The sequence below is a fragment of the Penicillium atrosanguineum genome, assembly GCF_028827265.1.
Source record: "Penicillium atrosanguineum strain IBT 20685 chromosome Unknown utg000007l_segment0_segment0, whole genome shotgun sequence".
NCBI lineage: Eukaryota > Fungi > Ascomycota > Eurotiomycetes > Eurotiales > Aspergillaceae > Penicillium > Penicillium atrosanguineum.
In genome coordinates this window covers 3,018,564-3,041,945 of record NW_026623139.1, presented here as the reverse complement: position 1 = coordinate 3,041,945, position 23,382 = coordinate 3,018,564, and the positions used below count along the sequence as shown (strand labels likewise).

Below are 23,382 nucleotides of genomic sequence, written 5' to 3'. Positions count from 1 at the left end.
TGACCTTGATCCCATTTGCTTTTATCCGCTACGTTAATCTTATTCGGTCAAGAAGCAAGTTCCGGCAACAAGTTAAGCATACGTGAGAGATTTTTAGTTTAGAGAGACGGATGGCAAGTACATAGTAGTCAACATCAAAATGCAGGCAGTGTATTCAAGAGATTGTAGGTCTGAAGAGGTAAATCGAGATATATTGTTTTAGACTACCCAATTGTTGCTTCAATTCGCATGAAACGTTGCCTAGAAATATAGCAATGGTGAAAGGAGGGAGGGATAGCCGTATCCCCCGGTGGACATGCGCTGTTTCGCTGGAGAAGCAGCTCCCGTTCGACATTTTCTCCGGTTGTGTATACTTTATCTTTCGAATGCACACAAACCTCTATTTAGAAGCCTGAATATGATGAACTTCCTCATTGTAGACGTTGTACTGGCACTTCACTTTGCTCAAAGCTCAGAAGCAATTCATATACGGGAAATGGAATTAGACGACCAGTGCGATCAATCTTCCCTGGCCCCCATGACAGTGAAGCCACCTGCTCTCATAATTTTGTCGACATCTCCTTTGTCGCTATTTTGACCTACCATGCTAGCCTCTCATATCCAAATGACAGAAGAGAGAAAAAGAGAAGGGCGAGGCCAGATCAACGATGATCTAGCAAAAAGCGCCCGCCCCGCGACCCACTCAGATGCAGTTCCTCGGTACGAAATTCCATTCCATGTGGGCCCGAGTGGGGTGGTCTTGGTGCGGGCCAGGGTGAGATCCATGGCTGAGTAAGATCGATACTAGTAGCGTTACATTCACTACTGCATATGCCGTTCTAGGTTTATGCGGCTTTTCCTTTTCGAGTGTCCGATGGTGGCGATGTCGGCGATGTCGATATCGATGCCGGAGTACCGTAAGTTGGGCTATCTATTTAATTCAGTAACTTTGGCTTGCCAAATCGATTAGTTACATTCCAGCCTATGTCAAGCTCTCTGTTTCGTCGAACGTTGTGATTAGGAGCCCCCAGCTGGAGAAGTTCCTCTGGCTTATCAGCGACTACGTTTCCATCTTCAATGACCTTGCAGCCGGCGAGAAATAAAAGAGAGCCTATAAACAAGACCGGTCATACCATCTGATCATTGATGTTGAAGTGGTTCAGATGCTGTTTTCCTTACCCACAGAAAACGCAGCCAAATCTATTGTCTATGAAATGAAGCTAGGGGTTGAGGTAGAGATCGACTAGGAGCTGGCACAGATGAGGGCAGACAATGTCCTCACTGCTGAGGAGTGGCAGCTTGCGCATGCAGTGCTGACCGTGACGGCCGGCAATATCTTCTACTCCGTGGCCTCGTCTCGGTGCGGTGGAGAGAACACGCGAATTCTGGAGTGAATTACATAGATAGCATTTATATAAGTCGTATTTTCAACTTCCGTTGGACTTGATGAAATGCACAACCGCAGCGAGTTCTCGCTTTCCACTTGGTACCACGTGTCCACCCGCGTGCCAAATAACAATCGGTTTCTTTTCACCCTCCAACTCCTGGCAGCTTTCTACTAACCTCATTGACGCATTCTCATCCACGACATTATCCATACTACCCAGGAAATGCAGCGTTGGCGTCCGAATGGAGGGATCGTAAAAAGCGCGATAAGCTGGATGTGAGGCGGTATATCCTGAAAAGTTGACCACGAACTTGAGAGGGGGGTGGTCAAGGGTGGCGAAGCAAGACGGATATGGGATTCCACCCTCCGCTTCCAACCGGTCAAATGCATCTTTTCTATTTTTTTCCAAAAGCGAGGCGACCATAGCGGCCGCAGCAGCCCCCTCGCTAAAGCCGACAACCCCATCGGACGGCCCGGAATGCTTCAGGATAGACCCGATGGAGCTCAAGCCACCTTCTAGCCCGTGGTATAATCCGTCGATAGATTCAGTTTCGAACCATGTCCATGCGCCGTGCCGATCCCGCAGTTCGGACGTGCCACCGGAGGACCCTAGCGAGAAGGGGGCCGTCGGGTAGACAAGTTCGGCTCCCGGCTGAAGAGGGCCGAGGCCTCGCTGGATCAGTTTTTTTCCAGGGCCTGGAGCTTTGCTCGAAAGAGTTCCCCCGATTGGCGGGATCCTGTAGTAGTGGTGGTCAGCTTTGGTTGTCTCGGTGTTTCTGACGGGAGACAAATACCGTGGATCATCAGTATTTTCATAATTGGGCAGTATAGAGCTAAGTTGAGGTGAGAATCTTACTCGATGCAGGGGCACAGATGGCTATAAAGTAATGGCAGCTGCTAAGCACCGCCTAGTCCCGAGAATGTAGCGATAGGCATGTGTTGGCGATCTCCGTGTGGCGTCAATCCCCGCTAGTATACTATAGCCCACTACAGTAGAATTCGAAAACAGATTTACCCCTCGGACACTCACACTTTCTTCCCCAGGGCCCAATTCGATTGCACTAAACTTCAATTGGTCAGGGGAAGTCCCTACCATTTTATTGATGTATTTCAGGTAGATCAACAAAGTTACCGTAATTACAGTTTCCTGCATTGGGCGGACCCTATTTGCCGAAACGCCCCGTGGTCATATGTAAACGAATGCTCACCGAGCGAGACGTTCAACTGGATGCCGGAGAAGATCATGAATCAGCTTGGCGGAGTGTTTACAACCAGATACGTTGCCCGTCCTTCTCATGCCATCTTGGCCCACATTGCTGGCAAGACCCACACGGGAAAAACACTGCGGACTGATGAAATATCGTTTAAAGTATCTTTACCTGATCATGCATGATGTCTATTCTACAGATTGACCCGCTTTGCTCGCGCCAATAGCCTTCTATTTTGAAGCAAGACAATTGGGTTCACATTGTGTTTGAGATGTCTCTTAAACATTAGCGATCACGTTGTCGCAAGGTCGGAAACAAACAAGCTTCAGCAGAAACTTTACATAACAAATTCGAGAAACAGGTCACGTGTCTGCAGTGGACTTGTCGACATCATATACAGCTTTAGCAAGCACCCTGACATTTCGGCTGACCGACAACATTGACTGTGAGCGCACCAGCCGCAATATTATTGCCGGACTGAGTTGGGACAGAACCACACGTTTTGCATTTGTGGTGAATGAGCGCCTGCAAGTAAGAAGAAGTATCATCAGCAGTGCCGCCCGCGCCGTTTTGGTAGAATGCACAAAGGGACCCTGCACAAGCTATCTGCTGGCCGGTATCGTAGTGGCGGTCTCGAGGCTGGATGCGGTCGACGATATCCTTGATATTGACTAGAGTGTGGCCGACAGTTCCAAGGGAACATTGACCGGAGCCACGGCAATTGATTCCGGCAGCGGAGGTGGAGGCAATCAGAAGGACGAGCGAACTAGCGACGGTGAATTTCATCTTAAAAGAAATCATATATCTTAAAGCGAAGTATAAACAATTCTTCATATTGCGCGGACGGACATGAGTTCAGCAACTAACCTCAGCTTGGAGTCTAGGGACGAGACAGGAGAAGAACAAAATAAATGAACAAGGGAGGAAACAAAAGGACATTCCCGTACTATTTATATATTTATATAGTTAAGGTATCAGCCTTTCGCTAGGATATAACCTTGCAGGTCTGCAGATCGAGTTCGAAATGTAATTTCACGCTTGATAGGTCACTAAAATTTCACTAAAATTAATGGAAGATAAACCCCCCTACCCAAATTTAATTTGTCATGATCGGCAAGAAAACCTGATCGATTATGCGTTATTGAGCTGCTAAGATTCTATATAAGATCTTTATTAGAGAAAAAGGCCGATCCCATTGTGTATTGAAATATAGGTTCGTCACTAATATTCTCACCGCTGCCGATCGGCAAAGCATTGTGAAATCAGCCTGCAGCTTTCATTTGATTTACTAGCAAAGTTCCACACCGTATAATCATCGAGTAACGAGTAATCTAAAAGGCTTGATGGATGCAGCTTGCCACTCTCATCGAAACATAGTCATACATAGAAGCAGCGTAGACATATCTGCATTCCACCTGACTAAACGAGGTCCTAAATTGAGCTAATTCATAGCGTTGATGCATATCTATCTCCTCATGAAATATCAATCTCTTAGATACATCATATCTGATTGCTAGCTTGCCTAGCTTGGAAGAAGGTAGTGGGGCTTATAAGCTGAACTAGCAAAGCAACCATTCCTTTCTAATTAGGGCGGCTAAGTCTGACGATCTTGGATGTTTCTCTCCTTCGTAAACTCGGTCAGAATTCAAGAAAGACTATCTAATGGTCGCCTGCGTCGCGAAACTTAGAAGCGAGCTTTATATCCCATATGCTTTTGTGGCTGGCTAATATTACACCGCATGGCATTGAGCTAGGGACTATAGCATTTTTTTGGATTGTACCGACCAGGATGCGGCACAAAGACCCATAAATTTGCTTCAGTGGACTATCGCACAGGCATCAGCGGTTGCTTGCAAGTTATCACGGTTGTGCCCAACCCCAAGTATGAACGTTCAAGGTTTGATATTCGCCCATCCTCGAAACCGTCATATTGCGATTCGATATCCGCCTCGCTGCCTTCATTTTGGAAGATATAAGAGAAAACTGTACTGTATATTTTGAATGACTACAGAAATGCTGATCGTCCACATTGCACCTAATCTTTTGTGGAACATTCGCCTGCTTCGGAGATATGTCGGGGCGTTTGGGCGGAGAATCGCGAACGCTACTGCGATCACAGAATGCAATTCAAAGAATGGATTTCAGGGTGAGGAGGGGCAGTGAGGTAGGAGTGTATATATCCATTTCCTCATTTTCGAGACAGCTGGTCTGAATAAGCTTTTTTGTCGAACTACTCTATAATTTTGGAATTCAATCCAAAATGGCTATCGAACCAATCAGTGCAAAGATTCGGGCAGTTATTGCCGATCTCATTCTGCCCTGAATCCTAGGCTCAAGGTGCTGGACGCCACCGACAAGGATCTGGAGAAGAGGACCGTGAGCGACAGTTTGCGCGACAACCCGACTCTTCCATTCCGGAAAAGCAAGAACGGGCGAATCTGCTTCGACTTCGCAGTCGCAAATACGCCGTCTCGAATCCCAGCACTTCGTATGGTCTTATCTCCAACAAAGAATGAGAAATGGCATTACCTCAATTCCGGCTGGTTAAGCGTCACGCTAAGTGGACACAATTGCCCTCCCGAGTCGATCAACCCCCGATCCCTCGCCATGACTTCCTTTCCTTCCTTTGAACAGGAAAGCCATCCGTGCCCCGCGACGCCGGAGCGAATTTACGGTGAGCGCATGTGGGCAAACTTCGTCGGAGCCCGAGCCTAATCGCGCAACAGGGGTGTTGGCGCTGTCGAGAACGCAAGGTGAAATGCGACGAAGGCTCGCCGTGCTCGGCGTGTCAACGATTGGGGCTGCAGTGTGATGTTTCCAGTACGCGCCTCGTCTGGCTGAAAGGCAATCAATCCTATCGATCGACCGGCCGGCGATACATGCACTGAGGTATGTGATCTCTGGTTCCGCCCCTCATCGCAAGTCTCGTCTCACTCGAAATAGAGCGCACATGGGATAATTATGCCCCTCTCGACTCCGATGTGCTAGATATCTTGATCGCGCAGAGCGATCAAGATCATCGAGGCGAACGAGCGCCCATGGCCCGTAGTAGTCGACCACAACCCATTTCTAGTATTCCCAGCATTGAAAACAGCGATCTTTGATTCTGCTCCCATGGGTTTGCCTCATGATATAGAAGAGATACGCGTAGTTGAGGCTTCTTTGCGATTATAATGTTAATTTGAAAAAAATGAAAAGAATGAAAGAGATCAAATTTGAAGATGTTTCATATATCCCCGTTTTGCACAAGCGGGCGACTGATGCAAGAGACATGAACTCCTCGAACGGTCGAATCGCCCGAAGAGCTGAAGGAAGACCCTAAGAAAATATCCTTCCGGGACTGAAATAACGAGGTAAACCGAAATAATGATCTCATCTCTCGGCTGAAGATTAACAAGGATAGACCTGTTCCTCATTGTCTCTGCAGACTGATGCAGATGAAATCCTATCACATCAAAGCCAAGCCAGGCTGAGCACGACGGGCGAATTAGGGATGAAGGTGGCAGAACGGTCCAAGCGTACTTGAGTCACCTCTTTTTGCAACGTTTCGGGCACACGTACGGATGTCTTGATCGTTATTCTTTCTCCCATTTCGTTCATTTCAGGGCATTACTGGGTCATGACCATGACCTGGATTCCATAACAATACAACAATCATATATTTGCTACAAGAGCGGTAAGTGAAACAAATAACGCCAGTAAGATTCCTCCATCATTTTGAGGGAGACTCTCATCGACCATGGAACCCAAGTCACCGGCCCCAGCCCTGTACATCACAGGGTTGGGATCGCAATATCCTCCCTATTTGCTGGGGCCCGAGGAATTTGAGAAGTTTACAGCGCGCTTTTACGACATGAGCCGCCCAGGGCAAGCTGTCCAACTTTGATTGCCCCGCCGCAGACCACATCTAATTCATTGTATCTAGAATCAAAAAGCTGCTCCAGCTCAATCGCTCGACGGGTATCGAGACCAGATCCGCAATACAACCCTACGAGACTGAATTTGCAACCCAGCCGGACGCCCCCGCAATTAGTGAGATCGATCAGTTCTTTCGCCAAGCCGGGGTCGACCTTACCGTTCAAGCATGTAAGAAGGCCCTCGAAGAAGCCCAAGTCGCACCCCGGCAGATTACTCATACGATCGGTGTTACCTGTACCAATTCGGGTAACCCGGGGTATGATCTGCTAGTGGCCCGTCATTTGAACCTTCCGCCCCACGTCGATCGCATGCTTCTCCACGGCGTTGGGTGCGCGGGCGGGCTGTCCATCTTGCGGGCCGCTGCGCAGATAGCCGGTGGGGCAAGTCTGCGGCGAAAACCAGCCCGCATTTTGGCTTTCGCTTGTGAGCTGTGTACCCCAAATTTACGCCATTATCTGTCATTAGCGGAGACATGTACGGAAGCAGATCAACCCAATATTGCAGGAGCTTTGTTCTCAGATGCCGCGGCCGCTTTTGTTCTTTGTAATGAGTATGCTATGGCTGGGAACGAGCAAGTCCCTCGTCTGTTTGAGCTTCTGGAATGGGGCTATGATTTAATTCCGAACACGATTGAGCATATGTCATTCTATGCGGATATAGATGGTTTGTCGTCATCATTGGCTCATTTCAAAATACACAATAAACTAATCATTTGCGCCAAACTTTGGTTGCATGCATATATAGGCTATCGAGCTGTTATCAGTCGAGATGTTCCCGAATACACCAAACACGCTATCGGACCAATGTTTGAGAGACTCCTTCCTTCATATGAGGAACAAGTAAAGTCCCAGTCAAGGGCAGGGGGAAGCCAACCGCTGGGGTCGCTAGGGATCTGCGATTTCGACTGGGCTTTGCATCCCGGCGGAAGAGCAATTATAGATGGCGCAGCACAGGTCTTACAATTGTCTGAGGATCAATTGCAGGCAACTCGGGAGATATATCGCACACGGGGAAACTCATCTAGTGCATCGGTCCTTAATGTCTTAGATCGGCTTCGTTCACAGAGCAAGAAGGAGCATGTTGTTGCCACTTCGTTTGGTCCTGGTCTGTCAATTGAAATGGCGCTGTTAAGGAGGTGTCAACTGGGCGAGTATTGACCTTGCATGCAATCTATTGTCCTTTCTTTACTTTGATGCTTTGAGCATGGAGAATTAGCGAACTAAATCCCAAGTGGTGCGAAGACTGAACTGATAGTGAAAGTAGTTGACTGCTCCTTCTAATCAAACTCAGCTCGGCCAGCTGTTGGAATCATGTCAAATAAATCCTTGTTTTCACATCGAAGTTAGTTATTTAGAATTAAATAAAATTAAACCCAAATTATAGCGTGAAAAACAATGAATTATCATAGCTAATAATTCAATGTTCCAATCAACGAACAGGTGTGGGCAAAATTGGGCGGTAGAGCTCACCAAAGAATTCATTCTGATTGATTATGCGACATTCTTTCCGTGACGCGAGACCTACTATCTCCGTTTCCAGTAAAACGCGAAAAGCAAAATTAAAAAATTAAAAACATACAACAGCAGGGATTCGCTGGTGGTCACCCACCCAACTACTAACCTGCCGGCGTGTGGCTTAAGTACGGCTGAGCGGACGGGAAGCCCTGTTCTCCACACCCTATGGTCGTATGTGCTGAAAAGAGGTCAGACGTAAAATATATACGCCTAGGTGAGACTAGGTAAGCGCCGCCTTGAGAGTTACGCGACCCAGGGTGAGAAGGGCAAGTGCGCAATAGGTATAATGAGAATTCGGGTGAGAACTAGGTGAGTAGGTGAGAATCCTACAACCTAGGGTTCTTCCCGTTAAGAGACTTCTAGTTCAAATGATACCGATCTAGGCGGATTTCATTAGGCTACCGTAGACGCAATGCTACAAATAGCGGATGCACTTTCTGGCAACCGAAGAAATGTCAAGTATGCTCGAAGAGTGGAATAACTGAGAACCAGGAGGCAACATTTTCTGGTCTGCGGCATAGTTATGAGATACTGATTTTCCGCATACTATATTTCTTATGTAAACTAGTTTCCCCTATAAATTGCCAGATTCAGGGGTAATACAATGGCAGATTTATTGACATCGCTGATTGGCTGTATACGTCACTTACCAACAGATTCTGTCTCCCCGCATTCATAGCCTCTTGCTGTTCTGCGGGGTCCTACCTAGTGTCCCTCATCCGCCACGCTTCCAAGTACAACTCATAGACAGTCATTTCGCTTTAGCTTCTGATGCTCCGAGAATACTGTTGCTCTTTTTGAAATGTGTATCGGTATGATTCCAAGACAGGCGGCCACCTCGCCGCCCGAGCCCACCAACCCCGGCTCGACATGTTTCACAGCCAGCAGGCTCAATGGCACCACGTTTCAGATCGTCGAGGACGATAAGTTTCTCGAGATGCCTATAATATACGCCAAGGTTTACCCAACTGTCTTTGTGCTCATAGACACCGGGTGCGGTGGCGCGGCGCGCGATCCCAGCGTTGAGCTCAGGTCGCTACGTAGGTTCCTCGAGACGGTTCCCGTGAATGACAACGGCGAAGCTCCTCTCAACTCTGGTGGGGAGAGGGAGTATCTTATTATTTGCACACATTGCCACTTTGATCATATAAGTGAGTACCATGCTATTAAAGTATTTAGCGGTTGGATTCTTTAAATACATTTCTTCTTGTTAACATCTTAAGGCGGCATCGAGCAGTTTGTCGAGACGCACGGCAATACCGTCTGGGCCAGCGATTACGACAAAGTCTATCTCAGCCCAACCCGACTACCAAGCTCGTCTCTCTGTGACAAACTCAATATTAAAACACCAGAATACACAGTCACAAATTGGTGCAGCGACGGCCAGCAGGTGGTTGACAATGCTGGACACGATCTCGGCCTGACGGTGTACCATACACCCGGCCACACGCCTGACGAAGTTGCCATATGGGACTCACGCGAGAGAATACTTTTCGTCGGCGACTCTATGTACCAGTACGCGCCCATCTTCTTCTTTGAAACACAGAGCGTCATCAAGTATAGCGAGTCGATTGGCAAATTGAGGCAGCTCGTCAGACGATTCAACGCCGAGACAGGTGAGCTTGACCACTCACATAAGCCGTAACCACAAGAGACTGACAAGAACAGAACAACACGCAAAGATATCATGCAGTCACATCACCCCCAGCATAGACGCCGCCGACTTCCTGGCCGAGGTAGACGCATTCCTCTATAAAGTCGCGACCGGGCAGGTCGAGCGCAAGGACTCGTCGGACATGTCCGGGCATCCACGGGACAGTTACTCGAGGGAGGACGGGGTCCTTGAGTTTCAGGGTCGTAGAGAGTATTTTGAAGAGTTTATGGCGAGTAAGAAGGCTATAGACTCTATCCGGGAGCGCCAATTGTGGGACAAATAAGCTGACGCCCGTTGCTTGTTGTGACGTGAGCATACTTGTACTGATAGCCATATTGGGCCTAATTCAATGTACAAGACCAGGAGGTCATTGATTTCAATCTTTTCATTTGATATCCCTATTCCTTGTTCTCCGATTATCTAAGAGTCTCAGTATATGACCTGACTTGATCTTTTTAGGCAAGTCACTTAGGTAAGGACGGGAGTGGTGGTAGAGGGAAGTGACCTCTTGCCAGATTGCCAGATTGTTAAGGCCTCGTCGAGAACGACTATATCAAGGCCTATCTTTTACGTCCAACAGAGGCTTGGAATGCTAACGAAGGTGGCTCCTACTCAGCTCAATGGGACCAGATTCGGACTGTTGTCGGTAATCTGGTACCAAAACTGCAAAATCAAACACGCTGGAAAGACATAACATACGTGGCGTTGGATAGAGGTGATGTCAGACTCTATGACGAGGAAACAACCTTCGGCCTTAATCTCTTCAAATATGACCCAGCTCATAACACTGGGAGACGCGCGAGGAAGTAAACAGCCATGCTATGGTAATATCTGACTCAGCAGGAGGGCATCACCGCGAGACGCATGCAGGGTTTCGTACTCTGTTTGCCATCGAGTCAGGATTTCGAGGTCCTGCTGTGCCTTTGCGCGCTGCCCTGTGCCCTCTGCAGCATACTTAACCTCTTACGTAAGGAATTTGGTGTTGTTCACCACGCCGACCAGTACCAAGTCGTCAATGAAGCAACCTAGTCGGCCGGGCTTTGCTGTTGCCTCGGCTACGGCCCGGAGGCTGCGCTCTGTAACATCGACCTGTCTTTGCTCCAGGTGGGCTCCGAGAGACGGGGCTGCGGAGACCCTGAGTGCCAGGCCGCGGCTCGTGAGGCGGAGATTGCAAATATCGCGCAAGTTGAGAAACGAGACGATTGTGTCATTTGCCTCGGCAGGGCACTGCTCGATGGTACTCATCCTGTCTTGAAAGATTCGCTTTGGCCGACATGGGCGACTGTGGTTCTTTACTCGGGGCGGCAGGGAAGAAGAGGGATGGGGTTGGAGTGAAGGGGCATCGGCCCTTCTTATAGTCGGCCCTGCACTCGGCAAGGGCCTCGTGAAGACTGTCTCCGGATGTTTGGTATCTCATCTTCTAACTGGTCTGCTGCGTTATCTCCGACGCTATGACGAGGGTCCGTTGAGTAACCCACTATGGAACCCTTCTAGTTAGCTGTCCAGAACCGTCATGATCTGTTCAACGTATATCTGGCCTCACGAGAGTTTCATTTCCTCACAACCCCCGCCCTCTACCGGACAGTGGTGATCACCCCCGCTTGTGCCCCGTCTATAGACAGTGGCGCGCGGGGACAAACGCGTGCCCGTCGTTCTGCGCTGGATGTCCTGATCACTCGATTGAGGTACGAGAATGGCAATACCCCCCGGGTTCATGTCCGTGAAGTCGTTCTGTCGCATATCGACACACGAGGTCTTGGTGCGTCATGGGAGGTGATCAACCGGCTTCCCAATGTTCGAAACGTGATGTAAGACTCTACAGATGGGAGGATAATGTTGATGTCTGGCTGACAACTTACACGATCAGATTAGAAGGACCTGTAAGTCTGTCGGGGGAGGTGATCGAGGGTCTCTCTGCACAACCATGACACCCAACGTTGGAGTTACATGATCAAGATGGGACCACGATGGTCTCGATAGCACTTTCCCAGGTGCGATCACTGCAGGCGGTCGTCCATCTGGGCTGGGGAATAAAGAAGGCTCCGAGCCATCGTCTTCTCAGTCTACAAAGCCTGCTCTTTGCGTGTCCGAACTTGCAATTGTTGTCGCTCACCTCAATGGATCGACACAGGGGGTGCAGTCGATGTTGAAGAAGTTGGTATCATGTTCGTTATTTGCCCCACTCGCGTGAACTACTATATCATTCTAATTTTAATTTAGATTCGACTAGAATACAGAGCGTGCTGCTTTCTTTCCATGATATCAGACTAAAAGTTTGTTCTCTTAGAGGGATCCAGCTCCTTCTTCTTGAAGGGATCCCTCCGTGCGTATGCAAACAAGTAAGCGAGTTAATATATCAACTGGCCTCTACGATGGTGCATAGGCACCTATTCTACATTCGTTATACCCGATTTTATAGTTGATGTAATGGTTGAAGCACAGGTAGGAGTGATTGTATTCTTACTTAAGTGACCGGGCCCTTGGTGACAGACCTAGGAGTAATAGAAAGTCTGTTCGGGAGAGAAGAAAGAACGATCGAGGGAATAGCGGTCGAGGTTTGAAGATATCTAGAGAAGAGTAATCTTCAACATGAACAGATCTCATGTGCACATCAGCGAGCCAGTGCCTAGAAAACATATATATTACTAGTACTATTGATTTGAAAGGTGGCAGATTATTAGAAGTAAATGCAGAACAGAGCTTCTGCTCACTGTTATAGTTCAGAGAAATAAAATCTATTTTATTTTATTCAGAGGAAAAGATGAGGCTAGAGCTAGTCTCTTGATTATTACGTTCTTCTAAGGGACCAAGTCAACGCCTTTTCTTATAAGAGGAAGTTATGGGAGGTGGTAATTCGCGTGATATTCGTGTAGTATTCACGCTAGTATAGCGCAAGTACAGTATAAGTACAGTACGAACGACAGAATAGAATTCTCCATGCCATATCTAGTAAAATATAAGCGTATAGACCCTCATACCAGCGCACCATGAAGTTTCCAATCTTAGACTTTACCGGCCCACACTACTAAAGCTCCTTCCATGGTTTCGCTCCTGCTACTAAGCTTTGTTTATCCTACACATCCATTACCGCCAAAGTTCCTCCCTCATTACATCTCACTGCTTTACTTCCCCTCACCTTACTACCTCCCTTCAGCTGCACAACTGCTTACCGTCAGCCATCTAAAATGGTATTCCCAGCGCCCGACCTCCACCAGCCATCGGGGCTCCTAAGTCCTCCCCCCTCCCCACGCAAGCGAAGACGGCTTCTCCGTGACTCTGAAGACGCAGAAGGGGAAATGTCACTTGGGAAATACATTGCTGCTTGTGACCCTTTCCGCAGCAGCAGCATGGTTGACCCTCTACCCTACCCCGTACGCGTCAAATACTCTGAGCGACTCGATCACACTTTGCGGCCCATCATGAGCCAAATCCATAATGTTCTCGACTTCCACGAATTCCCCGCCACTACGCAGGTCGAGACTATCACTGCGTGGAAGCCAGGTTACCCTGGAGGTGATCGGGAGATCGACCTGCTCCGCGTGGTTTTAGACGACACTAACCCATCACCACTCTCTTTTGGTCCTGCAAAGGATGACTTAATCCGAATACTCCGCCATAACAACCACCCTGGAATCCATGTTGAGATCATTGATCTCAACCTGCATCACTGTCCCTCTTTCTTCTACCTCTCCAAGACCGATGCGGTGGTCATCGCGTTTGAGCGAGCCAAGGGGAAGATCATTCAGGCCCTCGATCGGGCGATCCCCCAAAAAGTGGCACGTACTTTGTCCATATAGTGTCGGGCGTGTTGAAAGTAAGGCATTGCCAGCAATCTCTATAGTCGTCGAAGCGGAGACCAAAGCCGACTGGTTTGCATTGAGAGTGGAAATCATTACATTGACGTTACCACACTCAAACGGTGGGCCTGTCGAGGTGGAGTTTTCACCTGGAAGTCTTAACTTCCTGGACTCACCTGGGGAATCATCCTCGGGCTCACCTGGACGATCATTCTTGGACCGATTGACACCTAGTGTGGTACCGCGAATGGGATTCTCGATCGGTATTCATGGACAAGACATAACAGGGACACTGGGCGGATGGGTGAATCTGACTCATAATGGAGTACTACACCGAGGTTTCCTCACGAATTATCATGTCACTAAACCATCACTGTCAACCGTCTATGACAAGGGTTTTATTGAGGACCTGAATCGCTTCGGAGCGACTTTTGATCGTCTCCCATCCAAGCCTGTCCGAATGGAGTCTATCTCCAAGATAGACCGAGATAAAACTGTGCCTGATATCATCGACAAGTTGGAGACATTAGATGCCCGGAGGGTCGAAGTGATGACAATGATCGAGGACAGACAGCTCATTGGTGCTGAACCCAGACCCGGTTATCAAACATTACTGCGTTTTATTGATGATGAAATCAATGAGTTAGCGGCAGTACAAGGACCAGCCGAATCTATGCCACATGTTATAGGAGATTTGGTACTTGCTTCTGGTGAAGCAATGTTAAATATGCGTATGATGGACTGGGCTTTTGTCCGTGTGTCCGAACATGGCAGGAAACTCTTCGGTCCAAATATCATGTTCGACATCCCCGAGAATGCACAGCCATGGAAGTACAAGTCTGTTGCTCCGTGGCGTCCCGGTACCATCATTGAAGAGTTCGGATTTTTACAAGATGGCCAGTTCTGCACAAAGGTCGGCCGCACAAGTGGAGTTACTTCGGGGATCTGCCATGGTCCTCGGGCTGTATGCAACTGGCACAGTGCTACGAGGTGGAATGAAAATGGGGATGCAATGGATCTGAACGTCTACCGGACTGAGGAGTTCATGGTCATCAACAAGAAATTGACAGAGACAGACTTTGAGCAGTCCGATTTCACTGCTAACGGAGACTCTGGCTCTTTTGTCCTAGACAATAATGGGGTGGTCAATGGTTTGCTGTTTGCAGGTGTGAGAAACGACCATGGTGTGGTAGGAGTAGTCATGAGCATGGCGGATGTACTACAGTCAATTCGGTTGAAGCTTGGAGGTGATGTGTCGATTGAGCTGCCAGTTTGATTTTGATTTTTTCCTGCTGTGATCACCAGCGGTAGTAACTATTATCCTCAGTGTTTGAATATGGCCTTTGCTTTTCTTGCTTCAAACATAGAACATCCCAAGGGTCCCACTTTGAAACTTCACTTCTCTCACACCACTCTCCCTCTCCCTTTCCCACAAGCACAACCCATAACCCACCAAGAAGCCCACAAAGTCAGTCATGCATGTTGGTGTGAAGAAAGGCATTATGATGAGACTAATACATATTCAGCAATGAGCAACCTCAACAGCCTGACGGACCCAACGATTGAGGGCACCAGTGTCCCACCCGGCGTTTTGTCAAACTGAGCCAAGAACTGCCAATTTAATCCCTGCAGGCGAAAAGATCTGGCCATATACCGTCTCAATCTTCGTATCCACAGGGCACCTGTGTAGATATCATATTTGCGATACTTGTCTTCTCCTGGCTTGAGATGCTTGGTCAAGATCACGTTTGCGTACGTCCGGGGTCTTCAATAGGTGCGGATGGACTTCGGTGTTTCGATAGAGGAATGGGATCACTATATTTATCATTTATTCTTTCCGTCCTACTTGCCTCATCAATCTGCCCGTCGCAATTAACAGGATAGGACTTGCAAATTTTGCTGGTTTGCATGATACTGTATATTTCGAAACTTAGACAATCTTTTTTATACTGTAGAGTGCTTCTTCACCAGATCCGAGCTTATTGCTCCTCCAATTCCTTGGGTGAACTGATTATATGGTTCCCGCCGTCAAAGCTTGCTGAGATGCACGTTCACGCAACCAATGGATGTAGTTTCGGCCATAGAATAAGATAAAGGTTAAGGATTGTTATTGTTGTCGTGCACCTATAATATGAGGGTTGTTGCAGATCGGGAACAAATCCGCACCATTAGAAAATGATTCCCGGGGTATCTATACAAAGAGCCAGCTTGATTGGATTAGTCACACATTCCTCAAGTTCGTCTACTGCGGACTTGGAGAGCTGAAGTTGACTAGAGAAATCATTGCGATGACGCCTACGTGGAGCGCGGTAGCGGCTCAACAAAGACCGGCCGCTACGAGCTTTGTCCGAAAATGCCAAGGTTTCTATAATTCTATGATTTGAACACATGCTCCAAGATCTAAGCCACCGGAATGTGGCCCCGGTTGTCTCTGGGCCTGGCAGAGGAATGCTCGGTCGCCAGGAACAGTTAATGATTGGCTCGGTAGATCCACGCCAGGGGTCTCAGGGAGAACGTTTCTTGGACTGTGGGCGCGGAAAGGGGGTGGTCTCCATTCCACTACTTTGAGAATCGCATTCCGTAGAGACGGAAAGAATGTCTGGACAACGGATAAACAGAGATTAAAGTGGTCTAACTTGCTTCTGGACCTCCACAGGATGTATATAAGCACAGTAATTCGCCTTCTTCCCATCCCGTGTCACTCTCTTGCATCTTCTCCTCTACTCTTCAAGGACTTCTTTAAATCCCTAAAGTTCTTACTCACATCCAAACCTATACACAATGAAGCTCACCTTCACCGCTGTCTTTGGCCTCGCTGCCACTGTCTGTGCCCTCCCCTCCTTTGGCCCCTCCGCTGGGGGGTTTTGGTAACGCCAACGGCATCGGCAACAAGGGCAACACCAACATCAAGTTCCCCGTCCCCGACAATATGACCATCAAGCAGGCTCAGGCCAAGTGCGGTGACCAGGCTCAGCTCTCTTGCTGCAACAAAGCCACCTATGCTGGTGATACCACCGACGTCAACTCTGGCATTCTCGGTGGTACTCTATCCAACCTCATCGGAGCAGGCTCCGGTGCCGATGGTGTCGGTCTGTTCGACCAGTGCTCCAAGTTGGATCTCCAGAGTAAGCTACCCCGCAATACTCTCAGCTGATCGTCCGCTAATAATCTCTACAGTCCCCATTCTCATTGCCGTCCCCATCCAGGACTTGATCAATCAGAAATGCAAGCAGAACATTGCCTGCTGCCAGAATTCCCCTTCGTCAGCCAACTCGGACCTTGCCGGTGTTGGCCTGCCCTGCGTTGCTCTCGGATCCATTATTTAGGTAGTCTATCCTATTTTCTGGCGCAATATTGGACATAACGATCTACACGCCGATCTTTTTGAGGCTGTCAGGTATGCGAGTTCGCATTGTTATCCACTATCGAGCGTGACCAGCGGGCAATTGGCAACTGGTTTATGTATTATTAGCTCTGAATTCCTCGAGCCCATCCGATTTATTTGATCGGGAGACAAAGACTTGTGGATCCAAGGAACATATGTGTGAAGAACAAATGGGGTAGACAGCAGCTATACCATAATTCAAAAGCTCAGAGAAATAAGCGGACACCACCATACCAAACACCGCGTAAAACAAAACGGCCCTCGTTCTTAAGCGGTACCCGTTGATTCTCTTAATAATACAATCAAACCCAGATTTACAGTCTTACACAAAATCAATTCGACTTTTCGTATGGGCTAACCGCAATGCGGAAGGGATTTCGTTAGTGGGTATTCAGTTAGTGTATGAGCCTAGACTTTTCCGGACAGTCGGATAATTTTCCCCTTTCCAGATATATCTATTGATCTACCATGTAGTCACGTTTGGGTCGAACTAGGATAAAGAGAGTTTAACACTAAAATAAGTTTAAAAGTGAGAGGAGTTTTCTAAACAAGTAATGTCGGCTTCTGTCCTCTGATACTCGTATCCCGCCGTGCTCTACATTTGTAGCCGAAATTTCTGACTTCACTACTTGGATTGCTGAAGCGTTGAAGGCGGAGAGACACCAACTCCTAGTTAGAGCAAAATGATCGGAATTCCGGTATAAGAAGTGAAATACAGTAGGCGGAAGATTCTAATAGAATATCGATTGAAGTTGATCTCGCCCCCGCGACTAGGGGCGTATCCAGGTATAGTCTAGATAGCCACATAAAAGGTCAATAACAGCACGCTTATCGTAATACAAGTTCCGAAATGATACTCATGCTTGACCATCATCTAGAAGGGAGACTTCTTCTCCGCAGGGCAAGCATAAACAGTGACGATCTTGGTGACAGGAATAGTCACCACTGGGACCTGGTTACCGCCCAGAGTTGCGGGAGCAGTGACCTGGGGAGCAGCGGTGTTGGTGTTGCTTGCCTCAGATCCAGAGCCGGAACCAGAATTAGAGCCAGAGTTGGAACCAGAGTTCGAACCAGAGCTGGGCTTGGCGCCAACACCGGCAGTTTGCGCAGGGGCAGGAGCTGCAGTAGGAGTGACTTGATACACGCTGGTGCTGGCAACGAGGGTCTCAGTAGTCACAGAAGTAGTCTTCTGGCGGGCAGGGCAGTCAGTGACGGTGGCAGGACAAGCAGTCACAGTAACAACACGGGTGGTCAAGATGGTCTCAGTGGTGTACTGGGGACCTTGGCCACCATTAGAAGCAGAAGGAGATCCAATAGTAATAGCACCACCAGTGCCGGTAGTAGTGGCATCGGCGACAGGGCACACAGTGGTGGAAACAAGGACTGTCTCGGTGGTCACGTAGGTGCTTCTGGCGGGGCAGTTGGTCACCGTGGCAGCACAGGCAGTGACAGTCGAGGTGCGGGTGGTGAATACAGTTGAGGTGGTAAGCTCAGAGCCAGAATCCGAGCCATTGCCCGAACCATTGTTCCCAGATCCATTACCGTTGCCATTACCGTTGCCAGATCCGTTGCCAGATCCGTTGCCAGAGCCAGATCCATTGCCATTGCCGTTGCCATTGCCGTTGCCAGATCCGTTGCCAGATCCATTGCCATTGCCAGAGCCAGATCCGTTGCCAGAGCCAGAGCCGTTACCTGAGTCAGAGCCGTTACCTGAGTCAGAGCCGTTACCTGAGTCAGAGCCGTTACCTGAGCCAGATCCGTTGTCAGATCCGTTGCCAGCGCCTCCACTAGGCTGAGGACCAACAGTAGAAGTAACAGTAGGAATCCCAGACGAGCTAACAGCAGCAGAGCTAGACGGCTTAATAGGTCTGCGAGAGATAGTACTCGAAGGACGAGGAGGATGAGGACGCGAAGTAACAGTCACAAGGTGCGACGAAGACGAAACAGAAGGAGCCTGGGACGAAGCACTCGACTGAGGCAAGGGAGTTGAAGAGGGCTTAGACACGCTCTGGCTGGATGCAAGAGGAGTGGAAGAAGGAACCGCACTGCTAGAGCAAGTGGAAACGGTAGTAAGAATCTCGACGTTATCCAGGTCCATAACGAAGGGCGGGTTCTCCTTGGTAACGATGTCCGGTCTGCATAAGGTCGAGATGTATATATCCTGACTGGCACCGGAGGCAATGAAGGGGCCGGAGACTGTGAGCCAGTCCGTGCCGGCTTCATTGATGGTAATATCTTTCACGGCAATGGGGTTGCCGTTGGTGGCGATGTACACGAGACATTCGCCTGTGGATGACGAGGGGTTGACGCGCCATTTGGCGTTCACTCTGTAGGTGTGTCCTCTCACGAGGCCATTGATGCTCTGGCCGACTTCGTTGTCCGGAAAGCCGGCGGGGTTCTCCCTGTTTGCTGTTAGTATCTGGTTTTCTTGGGATACAATGGGATACAATGGGATACAATGGGAGCCGTACAAGAAGTAGTGGCCGTCAGCTGCGCTGGAGCTGCTCACAACACTCAAGTCGCCTGAGACTCTCCAATGATTCAGTCCATCTTCAAAGGAAGGGTTCTGAACGAGGTTGACCTCCTTCGCGGAGCAGGAAGCGGTAGCTGAGCCTGCGAGCAGGAGAGGCAGGAGAGCCTGCCATGATTGTTTGACTAGAAATGAAGTTAGTCAATACCCAGCATATGAACTCCCGAGCACACTGACAATGCATTATAGTAGGTAATGAAAGAACGTAGTTTCAAAAATTTTAGTATCAAAAAGAGTGTATTGTTCAATGAACGGACCCAAACAGCGTTGGAAAAAAAAGAACGACAGCCACACAACGGAGGCGAAAAAGATTTCCTAACTCTACGAAGCCTCCACCATCCTCTTATAACGGAGTGAATTCATTCCAATGCCAAGAAGGATGCCAAGTCCCGCCCATGATGTCCGAAGCGACCCGTCGGTCCAGATTACCCTAGCAGTGGATCCACAAGCCAGTCATCATCAAGCTGCTGAGACAACTAGGGAAGCGAACAGGCTAATTGGCGTTGCCGGCAAATAGGAGGCTACAATCAGGGTCCAAGTCTCTGGTGAGACGCCACAGTCAATAGTTCGAGCGTGGACACGTCCGGGTACCTGAAAACACGTGGTGCGCTGACCTAAGGCCGTTCGGATGACCTTGGGGAAATGACGACTTGGCACGGACTTCACCGGTGGGTTTACCCGTTTGATTAGATTTAGGATCTGGAGTTGTTGGGGATTGTCGTTTTCACTTTCCAGGGTTGGAATGGTGTAGATCTCGGGCTGTCCCGTTGGTATAGTATACCCGCATTCTGGGATAAAGTCTCCGAACATAAGACAATGTGCACTATTGTCCGAAATTACCTAGTGAGACATGTCATCGTAGAGACGTGCGGAAAGTCTTGGAGATCCGGAGCCGAACGTTGGCGTTGACGTGATCGGAGCCTCGTCGCTCCGCGCCGGCATTAGCGCTTTGCCTTTTTCGGATGTCCGAACAGCCTCAAAGTAACACCTCCCCTGCCAAGATTCGCTTTTGCTTGTCTTTTCGAGTCGTCTTTCAGCCGCGCCAAGGTGTTGAGCTGGCAGTTATACGAGCTCTAATTTTAAATTCAATCAGAGCAGGGTACAGCGTAAACATAAAAAGTGAAGGATGAGTAGGCCAACGCTTCCAAGAGTTTGATAGTCATTAATTCTACAGTATGAGGTAAACGTAAATTGTTGATGACCGGTAAATAAAAAAAAATAGCTCAGTGGACGGATAATATGACGTCGTATTCGAAAAAAGAAGCACCAAGATAGGACTAGCATGGCACGTTGGGAAGATTAGTAAACAAGTGGGCTGCGAGAAGGACAGATCAGTGGACAGAATAAAACCAGTGGGGCAGTAATTAGACCAAAAGTACCCCGTAAGAGACCTACATGGCGTAGAATCAGGCCTAATGTGTTGCTCTTGATCGAGGGGCTGATGTAGTTGGTAAATGGGCCATCACTGCTGCACGACTTGCCAGCCTAGATCTTCATGATTCACAGTGGTTATGGCGGTTACATCGAACCTCAGGATTTATACTGGTTGTGCTTTTTCTTCTTTGCTTATTTGCCTTGATTTCTGGCTTTGTCTTGCTTGAGCTTGTCTCGGCCTGTTTAATGCCTCGGGTGAGTGATTTGCTCTTCGGGCCTTGATGGGTGTATTACTGGATTTCTCTATGATCACGGAGCATGCATGGGTGGATGCCTCACTACAGGGACAGATACTTGTATTCCTCCATATTCCTCCATATACGACATCGGATATAGGTCTTGGATGGTCACGTGCCATCGGCCAGAACCGAGCATACAACATACAAGCCCTCGACACCTCAAGCAGTCGGAAGTTTAGTTTAGCGCCAAGCAAACCTATCCTTTCATCTACTGATTCATGCTCAGGAATAGATCTATCAGAACGAAAGTCGTATCATCATTTCAAGCATCAGTCATCAAGTAAAAATTCTAGTCAATTCAAAGGAACCAAAAGAAGCTCATCGGAATCCACCGCTGGGGAAGTATCTTGGGCCAGCATATCCATGAGCAATGACACTCTGGATATCGATATTGCCATCACTGCGGGGACTCCACAGTTTGATTAGAATGAAGCGGCCCGACCTAGAATGGCACAGTTAGTATTGCTGAAATAATACAGAAGGGAGAGGGACAAAACATACGGAGGCGGATCAAACTTAATGCTGACCATGCTCTTTTCTCTCTCAATGAAAAATCGGGCATGTGGTTTCATCACTTCCGCGTCGGCGGTTCCATGCGTAGCCCCGTTAGATCCAGACGTTGTGTGTTGTTGGGGAGGGAGCGGGTCGACTAGGCTTGGAGGTTGGCGGCGGCGTGAAGTCGGGTCGGAATATTGTGGGCGCATATTCCCGATGCGGCGCTGTAGTTCAAGGCGGCGGCGGTGGAAAGTGCTCATTGTGGAATCGTCGTTGTCGTCATCATCGCTTACGCTCTCATCGGTATCTGAGCACAGGAGGTCATCTTCTTGGATTCGCTCGAGCTCGGTGATGGACGGTTCGTCTTCGTCTTCACGGTCAATGAAGACGTTTTCCTCGGAAATTTCATCGTACTCTGTGGTAACGCGGAACTCGGCCTGCGGGCTATTTGCGTTTCGGTCTGTGGGCTCGTCCTCCTCTGGCGCGGTGTTCGAATCAGGCCCCATAAGCACTGTTCGCTCCAGTGATTGAAGAGGAGATCGGAAGGCGTGCAGGTACTCCTGGGATGGTTGTAAGCCTGTACGACGAGGGCGGCGACGGCGACGTGCGCTAGAGTATTGGATCTGGTATTGGGCGGTCCGGGCGAGAAGCTCATCGGATGTCATAGAGACAAAAACCATGCCTTCTTGAATAGGAGAATCAAATCCAGTGCGGGGTGCCTTGATGACAATCTTTTTCAAGCAGAAGGGTGCCTCGCCGCGGTGTCTCAGAACCAGGTTGCACCGATCAGACCCGGTACAGTAGACAGTCTGGTCATTCCGGAGGACATTTTCCGGGAACGAGCTTTCTGAACCTGGGTCCCAGTTCCCTCCATCACAGCTAGCAATCTCCATCTTCAGAGCGCCGGGAACAACCTGCCCATACTGTCCATAGTTGAACCCACGCATGCCCTCACGATTATCATCCGTCTCCAACTTCCGCCGCTTTTGCCGTCCGCGGCCATCGCGGCCGGTGTGAGCCGGCTGAGGCATGAGGGATGGAGTTGGGAGAGTTTCGTTGAGTGTCGAGATTCCTCGGAGATCAGGTCGGAAGGAACGGCGTCGGAGGGTTCTGCTGATCGGTGGGTAGGGCTCCTGGTTCGGAAGTGGGCTTGGAGATGAACGCCGATGCCGATTCCGTTCCGCTCGGAGCTGGTCGATAAGTGAGGTGTGTCTAGAGTCTATGTCGGTTCGTAACTGCTGGATTTGGCGTTCGGCCGCGGCATCCACTTGAGCCACGTTGGTGCGATTGATACGGGGTAGGTCAAGATTGTGCTCTTCGATATGTTGGTTCAACGTCTCTAGTGCACGATTTGTGTCGTCTGCATTAGCTCGGTTGCTTTCGGACTGGATCAAATTGCGAAGATAGTCAAGATGTCCTATGGGTGGCGGTGGCCTGAGAGTGGAGCGTGGACTTTCGCGCGGGGTCTCGTCGTTCTGATCCGAGGCGGTGTTAGGGTCCAGCAGCTGATCGAGACTTGCAGAGGCTTGATCTCCTCTGAATCGTAATTCTGATAAGAGTGTATCCAGAACCGGGTCGTCCTGGCTCGTGAAGGTAGTGCCTTGCGAGGTCAACGCTTCGATGAGTTGTTGGGTTCGGGGATAGCGTTCGCTGAGCCCGGATGGTTCAGCGGAGCCACTAGGACGGGACGGGCGACGGGAAGAGGCAGGGGGATAGTCGTAGTTCCCTGACTGTGTTTGATGGTTTAGTCCACAAGGTTCGGGCAGTAACCAACGTCATGAAACATACCATGGCGGTGGGTTAGTCAAGACAGGTACCACTTGGACGACGATTACCTGTTGA

General features: G+C 49.1%; 13 protein-coding genes across 13 annotated transcripts; 7 read left to right on the top strand and 6 right to left on the bottom strand.

Annotated features, from left to right (window-relative positions):
• Window positions 1-604: 604 nt before the first annotated feature.
• Window positions 605-1,082, top strand: N7443_009355 (uncharacterized protein; the record flags this gene model as incomplete). Its single annotated transcript, XM_056889411.1, has 3 exons — window positions 605-754; window positions 823-896; window positions 950-1,082. 3 exons carry the CDS (start codon window positions 605-607, stop codon window positions 1,080-1,082), a joined length of 357 nt encoding a protein of 118 aa, XP_056738713.1.
• A 324-nt stretch (window positions 1,083-1,406) lies between these two features.
• Window positions 1,407-2,182, bottom strand: N7443_009354 (Eukaryotic translation initiation factor 6; the record flags this gene model as incomplete). Its single annotated transcript, XM_056889410.1, has 2 exons — window positions 1,407-2,062; window positions 2,161-2,182. The coding sequence occupies 2 exons, from the start codon at window positions 2,180-2,182 to the stop codon at window positions 1,407-1,409; spliced, it is 678 nt and encodes a 225-aa protein (XP_056738712.1).
• Window positions 2,183-2,976: 794 nt separating this feature from the next.
• Window positions 2,977-3,360, bottom strand: N7443_009353 (uncharacterized protein; the record flags this gene model as incomplete). The annotated part of the gene is made up of 1 exon (XM_056889409.1): window positions 2,977-3,360. One exon carries the CDS (start codon window positions 3,358-3,360, stop codon window positions 2,977-2,979), a length of 384 nt encoding a protein of 127 aa, XP_056738711.1.
• A 1,474-nt stretch (window positions 3,361-4,834) lies between these two features.
• Window positions 4,835-5,090, top strand: N7443_009352 (uncharacterized protein; the record flags this gene model as incomplete). Its single annotated transcript, XM_056889408.1, has 2 exons — window positions 4,835-4,870; window positions 4,905-5,090. The coding sequence occupies 2 exons, from the start codon at window positions 4,835-4,837 to the stop codon at window positions 5,088-5,090; spliced, it is 222 nt and encodes a 73-aa protein (XP_056738710.1).
• A 1,223-nt stretch (window positions 5,091-6,313) lies between these two features.
• N7443_009351 (uncharacterized protein) lies at window positions 6,314-7,649 on the top strand (the record flags this gene model as incomplete). Its single annotated transcript, XM_056889407.1, has 3 exons — window positions 6,314-6,405; window positions 6,500-7,132; window positions 7,256-7,649. 3 exons carry the CDS (start codon window positions 6,314-6,316, stop codon window positions 7,647-7,649), a joined length of 1,119 nt encoding a protein of 372 aa, XP_056738709.1.
• Window positions 7,650-8,808: 1,159 nt separating this feature from the next.
• N7443_009350 (MBL fold metallo-hydrolase) lies at window positions 8,809-9,651 on the top strand (the record flags this gene model as incomplete). Its single annotated transcript, XM_056889406.1, has 2 exons — window positions 8,809-9,157; window positions 9,230-9,651. The coding sequence occupies 2 exons, from the start codon at window positions 8,809-8,811 to the stop codon at window positions 9,649-9,651; spliced, it is 771 nt and encodes a 256-aa protein (XP_056738708.1).
• Window positions 9,652-9,691: 40 nt separating this feature from the next.
• On the bottom strand, window positions 9,692-9,994 carry N7443_009349 (uncharacterized protein; the record flags this gene model as incomplete). Its single annotated transcript, XM_056889405.1, has 1 exon — window positions 9,692-9,994. One exon carries the CDS (start codon window positions 9,992-9,994, stop codon window positions 9,692-9,694), a length of 303 nt encoding a protein of 100 aa, XP_056738707.1.
• A 629-nt stretch (window positions 9,995-10,623) lies between these two features.
• On the bottom strand, window positions 10,624-10,905 carry N7443_009348 (Amphiphysin; the record flags this gene model as incomplete). The annotated part of the gene is made up of 1 exon (XM_056889404.1): window positions 10,624-10,905. The coding sequence occupies one exon, from the start codon at window positions 10,903-10,905 to the stop codon at window positions 10,624-10,626; it is 282 nt and encodes a 93-aa protein (XP_056738706.1).
• A 206-nt stretch (window positions 10,906-11,111) lies between these two features.
• Window positions 11,112-11,472, top strand: N7443_009347 (uncharacterized protein; the record flags this gene model as incomplete). The annotated part of the gene is made up of 2 exons (XM_056889403.1): window positions 11,112-11,120; window positions 11,155-11,472. The coding sequence occupies 2 exons, from the start codon at window positions 11,112-11,114 to the stop codon at window positions 11,470-11,472; spliced, it is 327 nt and encodes a 108-aa protein (XP_056738705.1).
• Window positions 11,473-12,845: 1,373 nt separating this feature from the next.
• N7443_009346 (uncharacterized protein) lies at window positions 12,846-14,733 on the top strand (the record flags this gene model as incomplete). The annotated part of the gene is made up of 2 exons (XM_056889402.1): window positions 12,846-13,440; window positions 13,502-14,733. 2 exons carry the CDS (start codon window positions 12,846-12,848, stop codon window positions 14,731-14,733), a joined length of 1,827 nt encoding a protein of 608 aa, XP_056738704.1.
• A 1,505-nt stretch (window positions 14,734-16,238) lies between these two features.
• Window positions 16,239-16,783, top strand: N7443_009345 (hydrophobin family protein; the record flags this gene model as incomplete). The annotated part of the gene is made up of 3 exons (XM_056889401.1): window positions 16,239-16,280; window positions 16,351-16,582; window positions 16,635-16,783. 3 exons carry the CDS (start codon window positions 16,239-16,241, stop codon window positions 16,781-16,783), a joined length of 423 nt encoding a protein of 140 aa, XP_056738703.1.
• A 933-nt stretch (window positions 16,784-17,716) lies between these two features.
• On the bottom strand, window positions 17,717-19,556 carry N7443_009344 (Anticodon-binding; the record flags this gene model as incomplete). The annotated part of the gene is made up of 3 exons (XM_056889400.1): window positions 17,717-19,244; window positions 19,314-19,497; window positions 19,550-19,556. 3 exons carry the CDS (start codon window positions 19,554-19,556, stop codon window positions 17,717-17,719), a joined length of 1,719 nt encoding a protein of 572 aa, XP_056738702.1.
• Window positions 19,557-21,363: 1,807 nt separating this feature from the next.
• On the bottom strand, window positions 21,364-23,331 carry N7443_009343 (uncharacterized protein; the record flags this gene model as incomplete). Its single annotated transcript, XM_056889399.1, has 3 exons — window positions 21,364-21,487; window positions 21,547-23,270; window positions 23,329-23,331. The coding sequence occupies 3 exons, from the start codon at window positions 23,329-23,331 to the stop codon at window positions 21,364-21,366; spliced, it is 1,851 nt and encodes a 616-aa protein (XP_056738701.1).
• Between the last annotated feature and the right edge of the window lie 51 nt (window positions 23,332-23,382).